Source organism: Lagopus leucura, unplaced genomic scaffold (genome assembly GCF_019238085.1).
Source record: "Lagopus leucura isolate 7727_CA_CO unplaced genomic scaffold, USGS_WTPT01 Super-Scaffold_741, whole genome shotgun sequence".
NCBI lineage: Eukaryota > Metazoa > Chordata > Aves > Galliformes > Phasianidae > Lagopus > Lagopus leucura.
Window position 1 is genome coordinate 11,017,706 of NW_024962256.1, and position 22,500 is coordinate 11,040,205.

Sequence of the window (22,500 nt, forward strand, 5' to 3'; positions counted from 1 at the left end):
AAAATTTGAGTTCAGATTTCATAAATCCTGCAAACCGCCTTTAAAGCTTTTATTATGCTCTCCTTGCCAGAAAAGAAGCGCTTGGCTTCGAAGTTAAGTACAGCACCAGTGTTTTAAAATAAAATAACTATCCATTTAGTATATTTTTTTCTTTCACTTTTGTCATATGGTCCTTCTGCTTATGTCAGATTTAAGGGCATTATTTCATGCTGTGAGAACTATTTAACTGCTGTACAATTCGTGATGAAAGGTGTTGGCGTACGTTACATGGACTGCTACTCAGGTTAAATTATGATAGCATCTCACATCATGTGCCGTATATAGGTAAAAGAGAAAACTACCCTGCTTGATAAGAGAAACTTATATTATTTATATGGAACAGAACAAACCAATTTACAAGAAAGGCACTTAAGTGGGAAGCTTATTTATTAATGAGCGCAGTACACAAGCTAATGGGGTTGTAATGCAGATTCACCTAAAGCTCGGAGGACGGCAGTCTCCAGGCGTCATTCACCACTTCAAAAGGAGAGAAAGTGCACTTCAGAAATATTTCTGCACTATTCAAAACACAGTTATGTAAATTACACTTTTGTTTTTCTCCTCTGAAACAGAAGGATCTTCTGTGGCCTTCTTTGTCTCTTCTGCCATAGGGCACCAATGGAACCTCACAGTGAGAACCTGCTGGTGCTGCTGTGATGTACAGCTTGCAGGTGGTCCTGGCATTGCTGGCTCGTGCAAACTTCTCATTCAGAAGTTCTGAAAAATGATTGTGAAAATGAAGGAAAATGCTCCTTTAATTTTACTTCATTTTGTTGTTTGTTTTTTTTTAATGTTGTCGGAAAAGTTTTCTTTCCCTGCAGAAGTTTGGTCGTGATGCAAGAATTGCAGATTAACAAGGAGCAAAGCAGCTTCTTCATTGAGTAATGTTCTTTTAGGAAAGATCCTGCAAGGGAAAGAAAGTCTCAAAGCCCTGGGTAAATGCTGTGCAGAAAGAGAGAGTGTATTTATGAACAGTGCTATTTTATTTGACGTGTGTCAGTGATGTTCTCTGAGTGTCCTATACTCAGTCGAAGATGACATTGAGCTTGCATGATCAGCACATGTTGAGAAGCCCAATTTTCATGAAGTGGGCTTCAGGGGCAGCACTTCCCCTTTTGTGGTGGCATTGTGCTTACTGGGTCCTAGGCTCACCCCATCCAATAGGAGGTGTTCCACGGGCAGACTGTGACCTTCAATGAGATGGTGGTTGGGAAAATGGCCTTCTCAGTTGAATTCTTAAGAGGTTCCCGATCCATGTTACACACTGGCACAGGCTGCCCAAGGAGGCTGTGGATGCCCCATCCCTGCAGGCATTCAAGGCCAGGCTGGATGTGGCTCTGGGCAGCCTGGGCTGCTGGTTGGTGACCTGCACACAGCAGGGGGTTGGAAACTAGATGGTCATTGTGGTCCTTTTCAACCCAGGCCATTCTATGATTCATCTATATTTTAATTCATCTTAATGGGATGGTCTACCTGCAGGTGCCATTGATTATCATTCTTGATGCTCATTCTCATCTTGAATTCATGCCTTAGCACACATCTGAAGGCAGAGTCCAGTTGCATGAATTCAGCCTTGACTTTCCCTCCTTTCATTTCCCCACATGCAGGTGCTGCCCAGTGCCCTGCAGCAGTGTGTGCTGGAGTTGCATGGGAGCAGTGTGCAGTCCCTGCAGCCATCCCCAGCACAGCTAATTGCCTGCGATAAAACCCACCTCAGAAGCCTGAAGGGAGAATTCTTTTATGTAAGAAAAAAAAAACTGTTTTGTAACAATTTCTTGTAAGCGCTAAAATTAACTGACTTTCTTTTAACCTAATTATAGATAGAACTGATGATATCACCTATGCTTAATGTTGCCTAACATCTCGGGTGAGAGCCTGCTGCCTCTTACAGCTTTGCTGAGGATTTGCTTCTGGTGTCTGCCATGAAATAGCTGCTGGATTGTTGCTAGGTGAGGGGCTGCCTTTGATTTCCCCCACTCTCGATTCAGAACAGGTTGGTCCTTTCCTGTAAAACAGTGCTCAGAGAACTTCCTTCTTTTTCAGACAGATCTCTCTAATTGTTTTGCACCAAACCCATTGGTTTGAAACAGAAGTATGAATGAAGAACTACTCTGATAGGAGTCTTTTTGTTCTGCAGGTATGGCCAAGCTGCTGGGCCATTAGAGGCTGTTCATTTGTTAATAGTTTTGTCCTTTGCTGATGCTCAGTCTCCAGAAAGGAGGAGCAGAGCAGTGTTTTTCCCTGCAGTTGCTGTTTTTCTGGCCACCCTGGGACAGTGCTGAATGTGTTATGCCACCAGTTTGATTTGCTCTTGTGTTGTTCCCAGAGTTCTGGTTTCCCAGCCATCCATTCTGCATCACATTTGGAAGAAAACCATTCCCTCTGAGGGAAGCAGGACTCTTTGGGGAAGGAGATCTGGACTGAGGCTGGGCACAAAGGCTGTGCAGCACCAGGACTTCTGCTACTGTGGAATAGAAAGACACCGAATGAAATCTGGAGATAACAGGAATTAGTCTGGAAATTATTTGCCTGGGAGAAAGAGGAAAGCAGTACTTGAGTGGGCGACCCACTGGGGGGGTGATGGACTGCACCATCCTGGTGCATGAAGAACCATAGGATTTTAGTGTCTTTGCACTTTGCCGTTGTTTTAACAGAGCTCTTTGTCCGTAATGAGGTTTGCTTCTCTGGAAACGCAATAAATATGTTCAGGAAAAAATAAGCCAAGACCACACAGTGTTGTCTTCCTTGAACCTGCTCCTTGTGCTCCCGGAGAAGTCCACCTCTCGCTGATTGTTTTGTTTCCTCCACAGTCTTACAGTTCTGTGTCCCAGGGCAAGATCTTGTTTGAAATCTGTGTCTGTCTATACAGGATTCCAATCAAAACTTTAATAGTACAGGGCAGTGAGTAGCATTTAATGACCTTCAGTGCTATCACTTGAGTCTTTGGGGCATTGACATTGATTTTCCTTATCTTGGCATGTGAAGACAGGAGTCCCACTGCCTTCTTTAAAGTGTTTGCTGGTATGCGCTCAGAGCACGGGATAAGCAGGCAGGATCTTCCCAAGCATCACGGCTGGCCATAGACACTGCCTTCATTGGCAACCTCCATGTGGTTCCTACACAATTGCATGAGATTTGTCCATTTGAGCATCTGTGTGTTTTACTCAAGAGGTACATCTGTATGTTTGAGATTTGTGCAGGTGCTGCTTCTTCGGGATAGAAGGTATCCATCAGAATTTCGATCCTTAATGATACGTTAAAAAGTGGAGTGGAGAAAACATTGCAAAGGTTGTATGGAAAAGAGTAAGTCTTAATAAATTCGGAGTTCTTACACTCTTCCATAAATGCTCCAATTTCTTCTCAGTAGGTCTCATAAAGAGGCTCATGGTTGGGGCGTTTTGACGAGAGCTGCGGTGCGTTTTCTGCTCCTTGCAGCTCTCTTTTCTTTTTTTCTAATTTGTGCCTACTGTCATACAGACACTCCAGTGATAAGAAGCTAAATTAAACCGTGTAAGGATGTGCTTCCCCGTGAATTTCAAGCTTTAAAAGGCTGCTTTGTTCGCTCATTCAGTTGTAGGGAAAAAATGCAACGCAAACATATGGCTATTTGAACTCTTTATTTGCCACATTTACAATATTAATAACACTGTTTCTAGAAGTTGTCACATCAAGTAAAAGATCTTCATTCCAGGCTGTCTTTTGGGGCCAAATTGAGACTGGATGCATGCATTTAATAAATTGTAGTCTCAAGTAGTCATTTTTGTAAATAATTAGCTTCAGTGAAAGAATAAGTTAGCATATTGTATGCATCTAATGTTGCAAATGTACATACAGCAAACTTTCCTATTAATCAACAGTCAAGCACTGTAAGTTGGGTCTCATACATAATGAATTGTTCTTAAACCTCATGGGTTTCATTGATAGAAAAATAAGAGAAAACACGAGTGTAGTAAGCTTTTGAATAAAATTTAACGAGATTGCTCTGCATCCTGTAATTGTTTTGGAATCATTAGAGACCAGATAATCCATCCACAGTTTTGGGGTGGCTTCAGTCTTCATCTATCAAAGGAAGTCTATTTAAATGACGTTTAGATGTTGATAAAATACATTTTTATTTGTTTCCATGATGAAGGCTTCATTGAAAATGCCAGTAGAATGTGTGTATATTACATAAAGAACAGCACTGCGTGACTGAGCATCTTTTTAATGTTTCTGTTCTAATTATGACTAATTCTTGCATTTGGAAAGTAATACATCAGGTACTCCTCTTTGGAAAAAACATCTGGGAAGACAACTGTCCGAATGCTTCTGCAGAGATCTGTAGGTCTGAGGAGCGCAGTGAGGCAGCCTTTGCTTTTCAAGCATGGCAGTTTTTTGTGTGGGTCTGATTCCTGTTGGCTTCATAAGGCCAGCGTGTAGTCGGCTTCAATCATTTGCTAAATAAAGTAAGGAAATGCTATTGAAAAAGCTGTGAAGTACCTAAACTTTTAAATTACATGTGCCTCTCCTATGTGTTTGCTGACATAAGAGTTACTGCTCAGATTCTAGGGGTTCTGCAGTGACTCGGGACTTGGTCCGAGCTGCAGGGGATGGCTGTCCATGGCTGCCCCAAATGGTGGAGCTGAGGGCAGAGGTAAACCTGCAGTGCCAGGAGCTGGGGGTGGCTCTGGCTGAGGCTGCAGCCTGGCCAAGGGCAGTGTGTCCAAATAAGAAGCACAGGAGAGCAGGGCACAGGATCATGGGCATGGGCTTGTGCAATCTGGTGGCTGCAGCATAGGAAAAATGCTCTGGGAGTTCCCTAATGACCAAAGGAGCCCTTTTTCTCACTGGTCTTGAATCCTTTGGAGACTCGCTTGGTCCTGTCGGATGCTCCTGGTGTTGTTTTGTTGTTGTTTTGTTTCTCTTGTGATCTTACATCTCCATCCAGAACTCTTCCCCAAGGTGATGACAGGAATCCTGCTGTAATTGGGCAGTTTATTTCCAAAAATGTTTTCCTCTTCAGCCATGGACAGATTAATGGATTCATGGAATTATAGCAGAGAATTCCTTCTCTGCTCTGAGATCAGCTCTATGAGGTGCGTGCTCAGGAGATGCCAGTCTGCTTTGGGCCTCAATGACTGCTGGGGCAGCAGCCGAGGTCTGGTCCCTCTGACCCCAAATAGGTTGGTCCAGCAGATCCCAGGGTCTCTCATGGTCTTAATGCTTGGGGAAGGTTTCTATAATCTCATTTCTTTTGTTGTAATTGTTTTTGTTTTGAGGGAATTTTGAGGAAAGAAAAAAGAATTTGGTGACATTGCCATTCAAGGTACAGATGTGGGTTGTTGGGCTTGGTTCATTTTTGTGGTGGGTTTTTTTTTTTTTTTTTTTTTTTGTGGGTTTTTTTTTTTTTGCAGTTCTCTTTCTTCCCTCTGTCCCCTCTTTTTATCAATGCATACCTAGCAGAGCCTTTTTCATTCCTATTGGGCATATCCTAATAATTTTTGGACCTTTGTAATGCAAAAGCTTCTAAGAAATCCTGTGACCAGTGCAGTGTAAGAATACACAGGTCCCACTGACAGTAATCCTTCCTATTTACCTCTTTAACTTGCAGCTCCTCTTCAGACTGGGGATGCTGAGTGTTGTGATGCCTTATATGTGTGCTCACAAATTTCTAGAGCCAAAACTCTCTTAATTAGGACTAATACATTTAGATGTAACTGTACCCGGATTTCTGTTATAAGAGATTGGGTAAAACCAGGCACTCCGTGCCTTTTTTCCATTTCTTATTTTCTGTTTATTTTAGGTCCTTATCCCTGCTGTTATCTGAGTGGAAGTGTTGTAGTTATAGTAATATAATAATGCAATTATCCCAAGCCTGCGGGTCTGTGCCAGTGGCCCTTTGCTGAGTGCAGTCTGTCTGCACAGGGAGCTGCAATTTTTGTGTTAGTTGGGGAGCTTTTTTATTTTGTATTTAAAATGAATTGAAATAAAGGGGGATCTTCATTAGCTCAGCATCTGTAGCACTTCATAGACTTCTTAGGCAAACCACTAGAGGGTGAGGTGGGCATCGATGGATAAAGCATTCAGGTGTAGGAGCCTACAGAGCTCACATCGTCTGCTGTGTTCAACCCAGCCATTATATCGGATGTGTACATAATTTCTATTTACGTGGATACACAAATATATGCATATGTAGCAGGTGCTGATACAACACTGTCATAGCATTTTCCTAGCTTTCCCTTCAGGAAACTGCCAGCTTGAAGTACATCTTGTAATGTTTCAGTTACGTGTTACTAAGAGCTGACAAAGACAAAAAGGTGCTCCGAAATAAAAGGAATAATTAGAATCCCAGCAGTGTAGGAGATGGCTGCCCACTGAGGCTCGTCACCGTGAGACGCGGTGTTGCTCTGGTTTTCCTGACAGATAAGCTAGTGAGAATGATACTGAAGCCAATTTGCTGCCTACGTGATCAGTTTGGAAGCATGTTAGAAACTTCCAAGTCTTGGCCAATGGTTTGGAAGAAGTCTGCTAAAGTGAAACAGATGATGTTGCTGAGTTTCTCCCCATTTGTTAAAGCTGTGTTTTCCTTTATTTCATCACATGCAAACTCATAAGCCATGGAAGAGAATGGCTGGGATAGGGCAGATCTCAGCTGCATGGAAACAACCAACTTTAAAAAAGCATTAGTTACTCAGTGACCAGGTAAATACGGAAGGAATGGGGACACTGTGCGACTCCAGGTAGTGCCCAGCAGCAGCCAGTAATGATTAATGTGTAGAATGGGGCATTGAGAAGAAAGCTGAGTGCTGAACAGAGAGGGAACGGTTTCCTATAACCTAATCTACTCTCCTTTTCTTCTCATGAATGTTTTGAGTCCATTTTTAGCCTTGCTTTTTGAAACGTACATGTGGTTTAGTCAGACCAAAGTGTGACTTTGAAGCCTCAGAAAAGGCTTTTAGAGGCAGCTGGTGTTTCAAGTTGAATTTTTAATGACAAGGCAGTTTGCCGAAGGAGTACTGCCATGGAACTGCAGGAGGAGGATGGAGGGAAGGAGCAGGAGGGGAGGAGGGCCGGTAGGAGATGCCTTTGCATTAGTGATTTTCTGTCTTTTTCTTCATTAATGCTGTCCAATTCCCAGGAATGGTTGTTAGCATTTCTAACCAAGCAAAATTAAGATGAAGGTTTTTTACACTTCTGCTAGTGTGAACCTCTCAGCACATATGTTGGTGAATTGACTTTGTATCCTACAGGAAAGGCAGCTAATGCATTCTTAGAAAGCATCAACTCTTCTTGCAGAGAATCACAGAATCATAGAGTGGCCTGGGTTGAAAAGGACCACAGTGACCATCTAGTTTCCAACCCCCTGCTGTGTGCAGGTCACCAACCAGCAGCCCAGGCTGCCCAGAGCCACATCCAGCCTGGCCTTGAATGCCTGCAGGGATGGGGCATCCACAGCCTCCTTGGGCAACCTGTGCCAGTGCCTCACCGCCCTCTGGGGGAAAACCAGAAAAAACTTCTTCCTAATACCCAACCTCCCCTGTCTCATTCAAAACCATTCCTCTTGTCCTATCACTATCCACCCTTGTAAACAGTCGTTCCCCCTCCCATTTATATGCTCCCTGCAAGTATTGGAAGTCCACAATGATGTCTCCCTGGAGCCTTCTCTTCTCCAAGCTAAACAAGCCCAGTTCCCTCAACCTTTCTTCATAGGAGAGGTGCTCCAGCCCTCTGATCATCTTAGTGGTTGTCCTCTGGACCTGCTCCAAGAGCTTCACATCCTTCCTGTGCTGGGGGCCCTAGGCCTTGATGCAATACTCCAGATGGGGTCTGACAAGAGCTTTGGTTTTTATGACTGTGGCAGTAAATGGAGATCAGAGATGTGGAAATGGCAAAGTGATGGGAGAATGGCCCCAAGGCAAAGACCCAGGGGGGTCTGGCAGCGATGGGAGCACCCTGGGGGGTGGTGGCTCCTGCTTGGAGCAGGGGATGGGCAAGCCCTGCAGGCTGCAGTGTGGCAGGCACATTGGGCACAGCTCATGGGCTGCTGATGCGGAGCCATGAGGGGATGTATTCCTTTGGTTTTATAGCAGTATTATAGCCCAAATCATTTCCAGGCTCCCGAGTATGTGAAGCAAGATGATGTGAAAACCATAAGGTTACTGTAGTTCTGAGTGCTTTCTATGCTCTTCTGGATAAATGGAGCAGAAAAGTCTCCCAACTTCTCTTGGAGATTTCAAAGGCATTATTATATTCTGTAGTTATGATATTGTCATAGCTCTAACAATCCACAGTAAGACTGAGCCCTATTCTGCGGAGTGTTGTGCGTGAGCAGAATCACTGATGATCCTTGGTGCTGGGAACTTGGCTTGAGGTCTGTGTCATACTCATATTCATCTGGAAGTGTTTCTGCACTGATTCTCCAGGCTGGATGTGGCTCTGGGCAGCCTGGTCTGATGGTTGGTGCCCTTGCACATAGCAGGGGGGTTGAAACTAGATGATTATTGTGGTCCTTTTCAACCCAGGCCATTCTATGATTCTATGATTCTGTCATTCTCACACTTGTTTTGTTTTTTTTTTTACTTTTTTCTTTTAGCAAAAAGATTATTAAATAGAACAGCAAAGGAACATAAAATAGAGATTGGTTTCATAAAGCAAATTGATAGTGGTTTCTCCCTTTCCCCTCTTTCTCCTCCTCCAAAAAAAAAAATCACAAGCTCTGAGTAGTTTGGTAAATAAATGGAAAGAGGTAGAGGACTGCACTTAATTTCTAGCAAGCTGGATCCAAGGCTGATTCTTCTTTTCCCTTTTTCTTCCACTCCAAGCCATCAACTCATCATATTCTTCTGCTGCTGGAGAATTTTAATTGTCCTGTTCTCCGTCCCCCTTCTTCTCTGCCACTTTCTAATCAGTAATTATGTGGCCTTCAGTGGTTAACAATTAATCAGAAAATGAATTGGGGCTGGGGGAAATTGCAGGGCCGTTTGATCACACACCAGTGAGAGTTCTGCTTCTGAGAGTAACCCCAGGACAGCTCCTGCCTGCACATCATTTGTCCTATCCTGCACATCATTTGTCCTATCCGGAGGCAGGGCCGGGTGGCTGCCTGATCACACAGCTGTCCTGGTGTGTTCTGCTCCATCAGCATTTGTGGATCAAGCATTTGAAGGCGTTGGGTCTTTTTGTGAAGGTGCCTCGTGGCAAAAGCGGGCCTGGTGTCTTTTATACCATTACTGGTACATGATGCAGCTCATTTTCTCAGGCTTTCTGCTAGGAGGTAACTGACAAAATATTTCCTCTCCATTGCAGCACATCTCAAGCATAGCAATGAACCGATCTTACTTTTTCCCTACCACTCCATGTCAGAATTGCTGTGCTTTTTCTTTCTGCTGTCCGTCATGTATTCTGGTATTTCTACAGTTTTCTCTTCTTTCTACCCCTTTGTAACACATCCAACCTATTGCAGCAGACTGTTGTGCTGTGTTTCACCAGCACACAGCTGAGAACTTGTTCTGGGCTCCGAATGCATTTCCAGCTGGGGGAAACGAAAAGCTGCAGTATCAGGATGCATCAGGATCGTGTAGCTGAGGTTTGTCAGATTCAGGTACGAGGTTGCTGGCAGGGCTTGCTGGTCTGGCAGCTGCTCTTGGTGTTGTCTCCATATTCCTCTCCAGGTGGTTTCATGCTACTGGGCTGTTTGGTTACAGATGTGCTGAAAGCAGTCTCTGTGGTTCTGAGTGGTCTCGTGGAGCAACAGGAGAGCACCGTGATCTCCTCCTCGCCACTGCTGTGCCTAACCCAGAGGTTACAGCTCAAGGAGCAGGGCTGAATATTTGCAGATGTGGTGTTCATGTTCTCAGTGCTCTCATACAGGCATTGCACTTCTGTAGGAGAAAGAAGAAAAAAGCAGCTAGAGAAAAAGGACGTTTTCATTTGCGGGTGCTTTCTGTTCGTTTGCTTTGCTCTTCAGCATCCTGAAAGCATGAGCTGCCATTGAAAATCAAATGAGTTCTCAATTGCTTCCTTCCAATTCAATAAGAGGAGGAAAGCAGAAACCTGCCAATGTCGCTGCAAGGAATGGCGGAAGAGGAAAGCGCTGGCTCTGCAGAAAGCTGCTTCCTCCTCTTCCTTCCCCGGGAGGGTTCTGGGGGCTGTGCTGTGTCTGTGGGTGCCTGTGGGTGCCTGGAGGATCCTCTCTCCATCCCCACAGAGACCCAGGATGTGTCCTCCATCAGGCCGGGGTGGTTTCCTTCCATAGCTCCCTGAGGTTTCCCACTTAAGAGTGGTCTTCCCATCTATCCTTTATTTTCTTCTGACAAGTCTGAACCACCTCACGTCACCATGGCACATCAAGAGGTGACGTAGATGAAGTCGTGTTACTGCTCTTACGACTCTCCTTGCTTTCATCAGAGGAAAAGAAAGCTTTGGAGCCTGTGCCTGGGAAATGAATGTTTTTGAGATCATAAAGAGTACGAATGTTTGCTTTTGTCATTGACAGCCTGACATCTCTGTGCCCGCAGGATGGAGGCTCCGATGCGCTGTGAGCTGTGTGGCACTGCGACCTCCATGCCGGAGCCGCTGCAGCAGTGCGCAGCCTGGCTGAGCGCCTACTTCTGTGAGCCCAGCAGGACACAGCAGCTGCCCCTGCCACCCTTCCACCACCCCATGCTGCAGCGAGGTCAGTGCCCGGTTCCTGGTAGCTGTAGAATCACAGAGGGTTGGATTGGGAGCACACACGCAGCCCACAGCCCCCCACAAATGGGGGCTGGCTGCCTCCAGCAATGTATCCATGGGCATGGGCACCTCCTGGGATGGGACACCCACGGCTCTGTGCACCTGTGTTATCCAATTCAGACATGCCCAGACAACAAACAAGTGCTGTTGCAAAGTAGTTAGGATGCTGTGTTTAGAGGGAAACATGACCTGAAAAAAAGTCCTCCTTACCATTTCCCATTCACTGGTGTGTTTTCCGTAAAGCCTCGTAACAAGTCAGTCACCTGAAATAAGATAGGCTACAGGATTAAAAGCATCAAAACACAAGTGGAAAAAAAGCAAAAACGGTAAAAACAGAAGTCTGCTTCTTGCAATGGCTGCTTGTTGATCCATGAATGGAATCATTTCCCACTGATTTCAATGCTCGTTTTCTAACATCTATTCTTTAATTGAACTGATTTCATAATAACACAGCACTGAAAAGGGGCTCATATCTCCTGTGCTACCAAAAGTAAGATAGCTGTTTTTTCCATGAACCCCAAGCTATACGTGCTCTTCTTTTGTGTGGTTCTGTGTAAAATCACTTTGTACAGATGGGTGCATAGGTTTGTACTTGAAACTGTAGTAGAAATATGTCAGTAAAAAGATTGCCAATTTTACGTGTGGAAAGGAGCAGCTGTTCTTACAGGCACAGATTTGCAAAACTCAGCTGTGTCTGCTGCTAATTGCTGGTTTTATTCAAATTCTTATAAATAATAGGTTGCTTCTTGCTGCTGCACTTTCTCATTCTTAAATATCTGATGGCAGCTGCAAGGAGCAGAGCAAAACCAAAATGCAATTGTTCTGTTGTTATGCAGACCATCAGACTTGTTTTCTAAGGGTGCGAGTCATAAATTGTATGAAATCTGCAGAGTACCTTTATTTTAATGGTGAACTTCTGTAAGATTATTTCACATTAAGAAAATCACTCAATGCAACATCTTATGGACTCAAATTATAATGTATGGGCTGTGAGTGCCTTTGATGTTTTGAGTATTGCACTGTCCCCTGTGAGCGTTTATAATGTTTGGGTGTTCCTTCTTGCTTTTTCTTACTCTCATATATTAGATGAAAATGATACAGGAAGGAATATGGCAATACATGTCAAAAATTGTAGAAGCTGTTTTTAAAGGTAGTTAGAAGAAACATGGGGTAAAAGCTGCATCATCATGGTTTAAATTGCACATTTCGATTTGTCTGCAAGTGAGAGTTGCAGTAGTGCTAAGTTAAGGATTTGGTATTTATTTACTTTTTCACATTTACATTTGAAAGTGCCTATTCATTTCTCCAGGCACTTAAAAATGCAGAATAAACATAAGTGTGAGCATGAGGACCCGCCACCACGAAGGCTTCTCTCCTCATGCATCTCTGTCCACAGCTCTCATACCAGCCATCACAACCTGTGGCTGCAGCCTCCTGCAGTGCCGTGCTGTGACCCTGGGTGACACGAGTTCCATCTGCAGTGCCTTTGTGGTAAGGACTGATGCTTGGCTATTTTTTCTTCTTAGTTGGCGCTCTAGTCAGATGTTATTGTTTTTTCTGTGGCAGTGTCATCTGAGGACAGCAGGAGTTTTGCTTTTCTTACAACTGAGCATGTTTACAAGAGGACTCTTAAAAATATGAAGTGCTTTCAGGATGAAGCACTTCGCAATGAGCGATCACTTTCCTGCAGTTACTTTTGTGCTGAGTAATAAGGCGCAGTTCCTTGCGTAGACAAATACGTTAACAATTAACTTAGTGGATGCAGAGAGAGATTGGTGAATTCAGGAAGCCCAGGGGCACTCCTGCAGGTGGTTGTTGGCCAAAGCAATGATCCCACTGTGTACTTTTCTTCCTATGAGCCCCTTCCCGTGGTCACTGTGCTGCAGACATAGAGCAGTGTGGTCGTCATGCTGCCATAACTCAGCTATCATGCCCATATGCGTTACTGCTGCCCCAGCAGCCTGAATTCTGACATGGCTCCAGATGCTCATTTCGTGTCCTCACTTTTCTAAATCGCCTTCAACTCTTTAAAAAGGGGAAAGGCATGTAAGAACACTCCAAACACAGAATGAAACATTCCTCCTTGTAACCCATCAGTGCTAAGTTTGACTCTGAAGCGCCAGCGCTGCAGCACAGCCTGGGAACTGAGGGCTGCCTCCTCCACACGTGCAGAAGCTGCTGGTGTACCAGCTGGCTGCTCCCAGCAAATGCAGCTGGTTCTTTTCCCGTTGGCAGTGTGCTTTTTTGTTGTTTTTGTTTGTTTGTTTGCTTTTTTTTTTAAATCTAATTGAAAACTGGAATTTCCAACGGTTGGTCTGGTGCTCAATGTCAAATTTCAGCAACCTGGGAAAAAGGAAGTGTTTCCCATTTCTCTGCGTAGTGACTTCAAGGTGTTACACCTCGGGCAAATCTCTGCACGTTTATCATGGAGAGTGATTAATTGTTCTTAATGTACCATGGTCATTAGTCCCCGCTGTGTATGATAAAGAACAATAGACCTTGTTACTGTTTTGAAGCCTACGCATGAGTTGTTTGATTTGTGAGTTCATGAAATGGTAAAGGAAATGCTAAATTGGCCAATCATGAATTTCCTGGCTTTTCCCTATTTGTGCCTTGCAAACCTGCTGCTTGAGACCACGGCGAGCATCGCAGCACTGGGTACTGCAGCAGGGAGCAGCGCCGTGTTTGCAGACCAGATGGCTTATTAGAGCAACAAGAGCAGAGGAAATTGGACACACACAAGAGTTTTCCTTTGCCCTGTGACAAGCAGCAGCCCTGGGGCTCTGCTCTTTGCATGCCACGCCGTGCCCAGCTGCCCTCACTGCTGGCCGAGCTCCTCCTGCTTTGCAGAGCTGTGGTTCTGTCCCTGTGTTGCAGGTATGAGGTAGAGGCATTTTCCAGCTGTCCGGCTTGTGCACCTGCTTTCACATAAGCTGCATGTTTCCATGTCCATGCAAGGGAGGAGGACTTTGGCCCTCTGCCTGCAACTGAGGGCAGAAAAAGCAGTGCAGAAAGCCAGAGCAGGAGCAATTTGAGGATGGAGGCCAGGGAGGTGAGTTTTGCAAGCCAGCTTAGCAGCTGAAATTTCCCGTGTATAATGCATGTTATTCATCCAAGAAGGGATATTGATGAAACACCTCATACATAATGGCAGCAGAGTCTTCAAAGACAGCGGCAGTGCCTCCATTCCCCCTTCAAGATGACTTCGCGCCGTGCCCAGGCCTGTAATCAATAATTACCCTGTGATTTCCTGGGAGCCTCCTTGCTCAGAGAGAAGAACCACAGCACTGCAGACAGCGAGGCTGGCGCAGGCACCGCTAAGGGCGGCAAAGCACACTGTGAAATGCTGCTTCCCAGCTGTAGGGACGGTGTGCTGTCCGAGCTTTGGGGCACCTCTGTGGGATGGGACTTTGTCCTCCAGCTGACAGGACAGAATCACGCTGCCATGGCTGCTCTTCTGTGCTTGGGGGGGGGATCTCTCCCTTCAGAAAGAACCCAGACAGAAAACCCTCCCATCGACGGCATCTCACTGCTCCTTCACTTTGCTGCCACTTCTTTGCTTCTCTGCTTTTGCACATCGTAAACTATTGGGGGAAAAAAATGCACCAAATTAAGATAAAAAATTAAGATAAAAAAGCAAGTATTCTGATTTTTGTCTGTAACTTAGCCAAGACCTAAGTGTTTTCTTCCTTTCTGTGGTTGAAATGCTCAAATGAGAAGGAAGTTTTCTGATGACAGTGGGGCTGTTGCTTTGATTGACTTCTGAGACATCAGATCCAACATGTCCTGAGTGCTTACATTAAAAAGTATTTTTTAAAAGCTGTATTGCTTACCTTAAATACTGTGTGCAGTATATCCTATTACTGTGTGCAGTGTATCCTAAGAGTAAATTTCTCTCTCTCATGCAGTTTAGCCAAGTAGTTTTTCAGTACGTAAAAATTACTAAAATAAGAAAGAACATTTACAGTATTAAGACCAATACAGGTCTCTCTTCCCTTGCTTTGTGTTGAAACCAATAAATAATTGTAGCAATCATTGACCTCATTGGACTCAATAATCTTTAAGGTCTTTTCCAACCAGAGCAATTCTGTGATTCTAGAAGATTTCGAACATTGGGTGCCAGTTTGTGGGCAAGGAGGGAGCAGTTCAGCACTCCAATACAACAAGAAAAGAAACGGCTGGTTAAAAAGTTGTTCTTTAAGTCGTGAAAGTGAGAAAACTCCTTTTTAAGAACCTCAGAAGTAGAGGATTTAGGGCTGAGGCTTCCAAGGCTCAAAAAGGAGAAACCATGGCAAAACAAAAAAAACTGATCAGGAGAGCAGGAGGAAGATGCTCAGGGATGTCAGAATCGGGGCAGTCTGACAGATATCCACTGTCCATCCTGAGGTCACTGCGTGGTGGCTGTGAGCATTTTGTGTAATGGAAAAAAATATGTAATGTCCTGTTTTGGTGATTTGCAGCCTTGAGGAGAACATGAGGCAATGGGAATTAAGGGTGAGAACAGGTGAGAAATGGAAAGGATGCATTTAACCTGTGATGGATTTTTATTAAGCTGAAAGTAACTTAGATCCATAGTAGAAGTAAGCATAGGCATTTTAAGTGCCTCTTCAACTTCAGAGTTTTCTTCTGACTCCTAGAATTACATTTGCCCAGCGTTAGCAATACAGTAAATACTGAAGTGTATGAAATTTACACAGTTTTGCTGTCTTTATTAACTTGTAATTTTTAACATGATGGCCTGTGGATATGAGATGCATCTATAGAGACAGAAGGCTCTACAGAGCTTTACGTAATTTTAATTTTCCTCAACCCTGTGTACATCTTGTAACTTCATTTGCCCTTTTAAACTAAATTGCACTTACTTTTAAATGACTTTTCTGACATCATCCAATTTACGTAAATCCATATGCAACATCTGAAAATGCTCAGGCTGGGCTGGAGCTTGTGGGGCTGATGGGCAGCTGAAGAATATGGGGCAAATAATTACCTCTGCCTCTGTTTGATAAAACAATTGAGTTATCAGATTCACTCTTCTTCCCAGTTAGTAGATGTATGTTGATTTGCTGTGTGGTAATAGAGAGAGTAGAAGAGACAGTATATCTTTGTGGTGGGTTTTTTTTTCCCACTTTTGTTTTCAATTCCTGCATAAAGTTTTGTAGGAGGGTATTTTATAAACCATTTTTGCTATGGGCAAGCCAATGTAATGGTATAACTCATCCAAAATGCTGTTTTTCTTTTAGAACTGAGTGGGAGCCTCTTTATGATCAAAACTGCAAACTTGTGGTATTTCCCACATGCACAAGACAGAAAAAGTAGTTATTCTTAGGATAACAGTGCACACAGTTGTGCTGAGACCCATAGGTCTTCCCTGGTGAAAGCCACGTGCATGGGATGCTTCTTTGTAAAGGCAGCGTGTTCAAAGTCACGTATTTCCTCCCTCGATCAAATACAAGGCACACATAGTGAAGAATATTTTGACTATACGATCAACTTTTGCCATGACTGCTTGTACATGAGGTGTAGATAAAAAAGGTGGGGGCTGAAGGAGGAGAAAAACAGTAATGTGAGAAAGGACTTCTACCTGGAGTCGTGTCATCATCGCCTTTACCTGCACTTGTAGGCCTCAGCATCCTGCTCACACTGCAGCCCAACAAAGAGTAAGTTTTGTTTAATTCCTTCTTCCTTGGAGTTGTTGACATACCTGTGGGCCCATGTACCCTATTTAATAAAATACATGCACAAGGGAAAAGAAAATAATTTTGTTAAAATATCCCCCCCTTTCTTGCCTGATGAGTTTTCAGCCAAGTTTTACATATCAACGGGAAATAACATCAATATGTGCTCAGCCAGTTTACCATGTCAGTGGTAACGTGTTTAATGTGACAGCTGCTGTCACAATCACCTTGTTTTCTAAAAGCTATTCTTAACATTTTTTAGAAAGCAAAAAGATAGTGATGTTTATAGCACCCTCTATGTTAGGGCACATAGATGGGTTTATTTGGGAGGAAACCATTTTCTACTGTAGCTATTTCCTGCTTGACCTAAGAGTGCCACTTTCTGACCCAGTTCCACGATCTTTTGCTGTATCTTCTTTTGGAGCCTGTGAATCTGAGAGCTGACCAATATATCCTAGGGAAAAGAGACTTCTGCAACTGCAGAAATGCACTTTTCACTAGAAATTTGCATCCCACACTCTTCTCAGAATAAAATATGCAAGAACCAACATAAATGGCATACTCTTTTTTTTTTTTCTTCTTTTTTTTTCCCCATGAATTGAGTCTTTGATGTTCGAGAGGAGCCAGTATTAAAGGACATCCCTAGAAGGCTGTAGAAATTGTTCCTATTTATGACAAATGTAAAATAGTACAAATCTAGCTGAATGTGATGGTGTCATTAGTTTGTGAATCGCATCCTTGAAAATAACTGTGGAGGAGCCAAATCGGTTTAAAAGAAGATAACAAAATGGTTTAAGCTACTTAGGTTGAATGCCAATTATATTTTAATATTCAACTGAGCATATTTTACTAAGAAAAAAGGCAGCGTCGACGCATGCATAACTCATTGGCAGCGTCGACCAGCTGTGCCACTCTTCTCTTCGAATCACTTTGTGCATTTTAGTAGCATGGTAATTTAGTAGAGAACTACCTGAGTGATGGCATTTTCAATGAGCAGGTAATCTACAGAGAATTTTTATATGGTTATGAGTTCTGCACTTCAGCCTGGCAACACAAAAATACATCAAGACCAATTACGGTATCAACTTTCAGCGTGATACCCTTGCCACGCAAGTGCATGTATTTCTGCCCCAGGCATTTCAAATTGCATCTAATTTGAAATCTTTGGGGTTTTAATTAAATTTCAGAATATATGGAATTCTTCATTAGTACCTGCTCTGAATAGCAGATTATACTTCTCTCAGTCTCTCGTTAAAGAAGTAGGCTGTGGTAAATAGCGTGTTCAAGAACTGATCATTTGTGGTGCCTGGATATTGGGAACAGAAATAGTGAAATGCAAAATAATATCAAAAAGATTATTAGTCCAGTGAGGGACTCTTGATTTGTATTTTAATGGAATTTTACATTTCTCTTAATGATTTGCAAATTGTCCTCTGATTATAAGATGCATTAAGCTTTTCATTTTAATGGAGAGACACAGCCATTAGCAGAATTTTTTTTCTGTCTTCTTTTTAGAGTGCTTCCCTGCAGCAGATAAATATTGAAACCATTAACACCTTTTGATGTACTTTATAGTGCTGCAGCTTGGACCAGTACGTGAATGAATGTGGCCTTTTATATTTTAGCACTTTGCTTGGAGCTCATGATTGTCTTTGCGTGGGTGAACAATGACTGAAGCTCTGCTTTCTGAGGCAAGCGATAAAATAATGTGTATTTCCCTGTAATTAATGTTCCAAATGTTTTGGTGAATATCATTCATATTTAATGCAGAAGGCAAAAGTAAAGCCAACAAAAGTCGAGATCTGAAATTCAGATTGAGAGTGCTCTGACCTTAACTCTGACCATTCTTTAAGTGAGGAGGATCACAGGGTCTCTCCTAGCAGGATTTCGTGTGGATTTACAAACAATTTCTCAGTGGTGAAGTAACAAACATATTCTTTGTTGCTGACACAGGAACGTACCCTCTTCATTTGTCAATCTGAAAGTCAAATTTCCTGCTTGCTTTCAGCTTAACGTGAGCCCTTAATGTTGTATAAACACATTTGCGTCTGTGCTGATTTCATTGGGTTTGTCAGAAAGGCATGGAATTAGGGAAGAGCCACCTCTGTGGCAGGCTGTGAGACATATGTAGTATTTTTATGACGCCGCAGATTTACGTAGAATAATTGCTCTGCTCATCAGCAAAATATCTGCTTGTTAAACTTACCAAATTATTAAAATCCCTGCAATATTCATCAGGTACTCGAGAAAAGCAAATCGTTCTTTAAGAGGCAGTGGGCAGCTGCACTCATTCCCCTAGCCCGCATGCCTCGTGCTCCCCATGTAAGCCAGGAGGTCTCTGAGCCCTGTAGAGGCGTTTCCTTTTGGCCCATTAGCTCTTTCTGCGAGGGCTTCCGCCAAAAAAGGTGGTTACTTTAGGGCTGCTTATTAATTTAGCAGAGTCTAGTCTCTGAAAAACCATCAGGGGTCACTGATAGGACTTCTCCCGTGCTTGCTTCCAGGATGTCTGTTTAAATAATTTGAATCTCGGGAATTCAAATTGCAGTTCATTTAGCAGTGCACTGTGTGCGATGGCAGCGTTATCAGTCAAGAGGCCAAGTAACTTCATGAAATTGCACTTTATGTCTTCACAGTTGTTTTGCTGACTGCTTAAATGTGTACTCCTTAGCAGAAAGAAAAAAAAGTGCTGTAACTTTGAGTTTGAAGCCAGGAAATTCTAAGAATTAATTGCTGCTGCTTTCATATGTGCCTTGAAAAGATGCTGCATCATTTGTGAATTAGTGTTTGCAAAGTGCTACGTAAGTGTTTAGCCTCATGCATTAGATATTTATAATTCAATAATAATTTAATACAAACTGAAAAAGAAAAACAGTACTTTGATTCTGACTTAATTTGTATGTAGTAAGCAAATAGTTTCATTTTATTGCAGTTAAGCGATTTAATGAATATTATTTTTAACTTGCCCATTTACAGAGAAACTTAAGGAAATCTAAAGAAATTGCTGTTCGTGGTTTACGCAGACAACTGAAGATTTTGTAATTTACTTTGTTCACATAATGGAGCACATTTGCATTACATCTTTCAAAATTAAAATACATTAATTTTCTAGGGCAGGTTATCTTTGGTAACAGGATCTTCACAAAGCAACTGAAGGTGCAGATTTCTTGATCCAGAGTCATGTGGGAGTTGGTATTTAGGGCCACGTTGAAAAACGAAACTGTGAAAACACCTCATCAATGGAATTCTAAGTGGAATTACAGAGAAAAAAAGCAATTACGCTTGGAACAGCAAAAACTGCAGGAGAGATGATGGTGCCTCGTGGCCCACCTGCATGGGACACACACTGGCCCTTAATCTGACTGATTGGGACCCCCGCTGCATGTGATTTGATGCGTTGGCCTGCTGGAAGTGCTGTTGGTTGGTAGTTGCAAAGAGTTTTGTGATGGCTTTCTTCCAAAGCCTCGTGGCCGGGGGTTTTCCTGTTCCTGGTGTGGATGAGGAGCTCCCGTGTCCATGTGCTTCATGGGGTGGCCGTGTGAGGCCTCCTGGGGCACTGCAGCAGTGCTGAGGGGGAAAATGTCACCGTTTTTAAGGCAGTGTAAGAAATTCCCATTTGTAGAATCAGTTTTGCACCAGATTTCAAGCTGAGAGCCCCTAGTTTCACTGCTTTGTGGTGGTCCTGAGCCGTGTGTGTGTGCAGGGAGGGCTGGCACGGTGGGAACCCTTGCTGAGGTTTGCCATTTGATGGCCCCACTTCTTGCTGGGTGCCCTCAGCTACCCTATTCTACACCAGCTCCACCATAGCAGCAAATCACCCACGAGCAGGAAAGCCATGAATTTACATTGCCACAACTTCAACATTTGCCACTATCCTTTGCTTTTTTTTGCATTTCGGGACCTTGAAACAAAGTTCAGGATGACTTGAAATATTGATGTTAGGCGGCTGAATTTATGGCATCAATTGGATGTCATGCTTTATCAACATGTGTGAGCGTGGTTGAATTCACATTTTATTTTCAGTTTGCTAATATCAAAGTGGCAGTTCCAGCATACCGTAAATCTTCAGAAGTTTTTGCAGAACCTCCCTGCCTGTTGGAGTTTAACTGCAACCAGATGGTCCTACCTGCCCTTCCTCGGTCCCTCTGTAATTAGGAAACAGCATCTTTTGTGATTTATTTAGGGGCTACAGATAGGTTTGTATGTCGTGTTAACAGGACAAGTCAGAAGGGCTGAATCACAGCAGCATGAAGCTGAATTTTTGTTGTGTTCCAACGATGCAGATTGAAGTAAATTGAATTTACTTTATGATTTTTGCTTGGGAGAAGGAGACAAGCAACTTTTGCAGGCTGGGCATCAGCCAAGGCACTTGTAATAGGCAATAACAAGAATGCCACAAACTGAGAAAAAAAGAAGGTTGAGGTGGAACCAGAAGTTCCACTTCAGTGCCCTGGCAGTAATCTCTCAGTTCTGAGTCAGATTATGGCCAGTTGTGCTCTCTTGTCATGCATGGACCTTTCCATAAGGATTTATATTGCTGTGCCAGAGCCAAGTTCAGTTCCCAAGTTTGATCTGCAAATCGTGGCTGAGGAGTAGAGTTCAGAAGATACCCCAGTAAAGTTCTTGGTGAGCAACTGATCTCTTTGGCAAATGAAACAGAAGTCCCTTATTTACTTCTGCCCTGAATGGAAAACACAGTCACTTAAAAGTTGCAAGAAGGTCAGTGTGTGGAGGGACTGTTCTGTGTCCTCTCCAAAATAAGAATGTCCTGTGGCCTTTAATGCTGATCAAATATGGAAAGATAACCTGAAGGGATGAGGTGGTGGTTGATGTTTCTGAATCGATCTGATCTGCAGAGCTCTTATATATGTGCTTACAGTAGTTTCTATGTGCATTACAAACGTCCATGAAGGCATTAAAACATTACTTTTGCCTGCTGTTCACAGTTACTCCCTGCTCCCAAAATTGACATTTTTGAGACAGAGCAAAAACGTTTGTTCCTAAAATGAGGTTTTGAATGACAGATGTGAGCTTGGAGCCAACCTGATCACTGTACCACCAGTAGACTTAGTCTGCTGGTAGAAATGAAAATGCTGTCTTAGTGCAAAAAGGTAGGGATTTGTTGAAATGGGGCAGCTGGTCTGCGTTACCAGGAGATACACTTCAAAAACTGATGCTTGTAGTTACTGCTCACTAATGAGTATTCTTTAAGATTTAACTAAAAATATGTAGAAATGGATTTTTCTTTGAGAGCAAAAGTATTAAAAAGTTATTCATTTTCTGTGCACCATGACATCTTATACTTTGCAAAGCAGTGTACTACCACTTAAAATGTACCCAATAGTTGCTTTTATTAGCCACATATTTGTAGTGGCAGGTGGGCATTGATGACAAACCTTAACACCTTAAGCTACAGCTCACCTCGTTTATTTTTAATGTACCCTGAAAGGGAATGTCTGAAAATTTCCTTCAGTGCACAGGTGTGAGAGTTTTGGAGGAACCTGAAAGGAGCTCGTGGTTGAAAGCAGGGGTGACATCCTGGATCAGAGAGCTCTGCCTCTCCCAGAGTGCGTAGATGAGAGCTCTGATAACTTGATCCTGTTTGTACAGCAACAGGAAGATGCATGACTTGAGATTCTTGAAACCACTGTTTCTTGGTGGTGCTTTAATCCTGGTATTCCACAGGGGAGGAGCTCCAAGAGGCACTGGCTGGTGTTGGCTTTCCTAGCCATCCTTTTATGGGGCTTTGTTCCTTCTTCCTCTTCTGCCTGCTCTTAATGCACTGCTTCTCAAAGGTCTGGAACCCAAAAGCCTGCAGGAAAACCTTCCCCTGCTGGACCAACTTGTATTTTATAGCATTTAGGGTCATGGTTTGGTGATGGAACTTGGTAGGTTGAGGTAGTGGTTGGACTTGATCTTGAAAGTCTTTTCCAACCTAGATGATTCTATCATTTTATCCACCCCTTTCTGCTCCATCAACAAATACCACTTGTAAGGCCAAACGTGGTCAGGGCTGCTGTAATTTCATTATGTAAGACTTTGCATCTGATATGGGGATTCAGTTGACAGCATGTGCACT

At 43.2% G+C, this 22,500-nt stretch overlaps 1 protein-coding gene across 1 annotated transcript in view; it reads left to right on the forward strand.

The window, feature by feature from the left end:
* Positions 1 to 22,500, forward strand: part of MGMT (O-6-methylguanine-DNA methyltransferase) — a 144,318-nt gene that overhangs the window by 103,699 nt on the left and 18,119 nt on the right. The window contains exon 4 of the mRNA XM_042863570.1: positions 10,536 to 10,693. Within this exon, the coding sequence (XP_042719504.1) occupies positions 10,536 to 10,693 (158 nt within the window). The remainder of the gene's footprint in view (positions 1 to 10,535; positions 10,694 to 22,500) is intronic.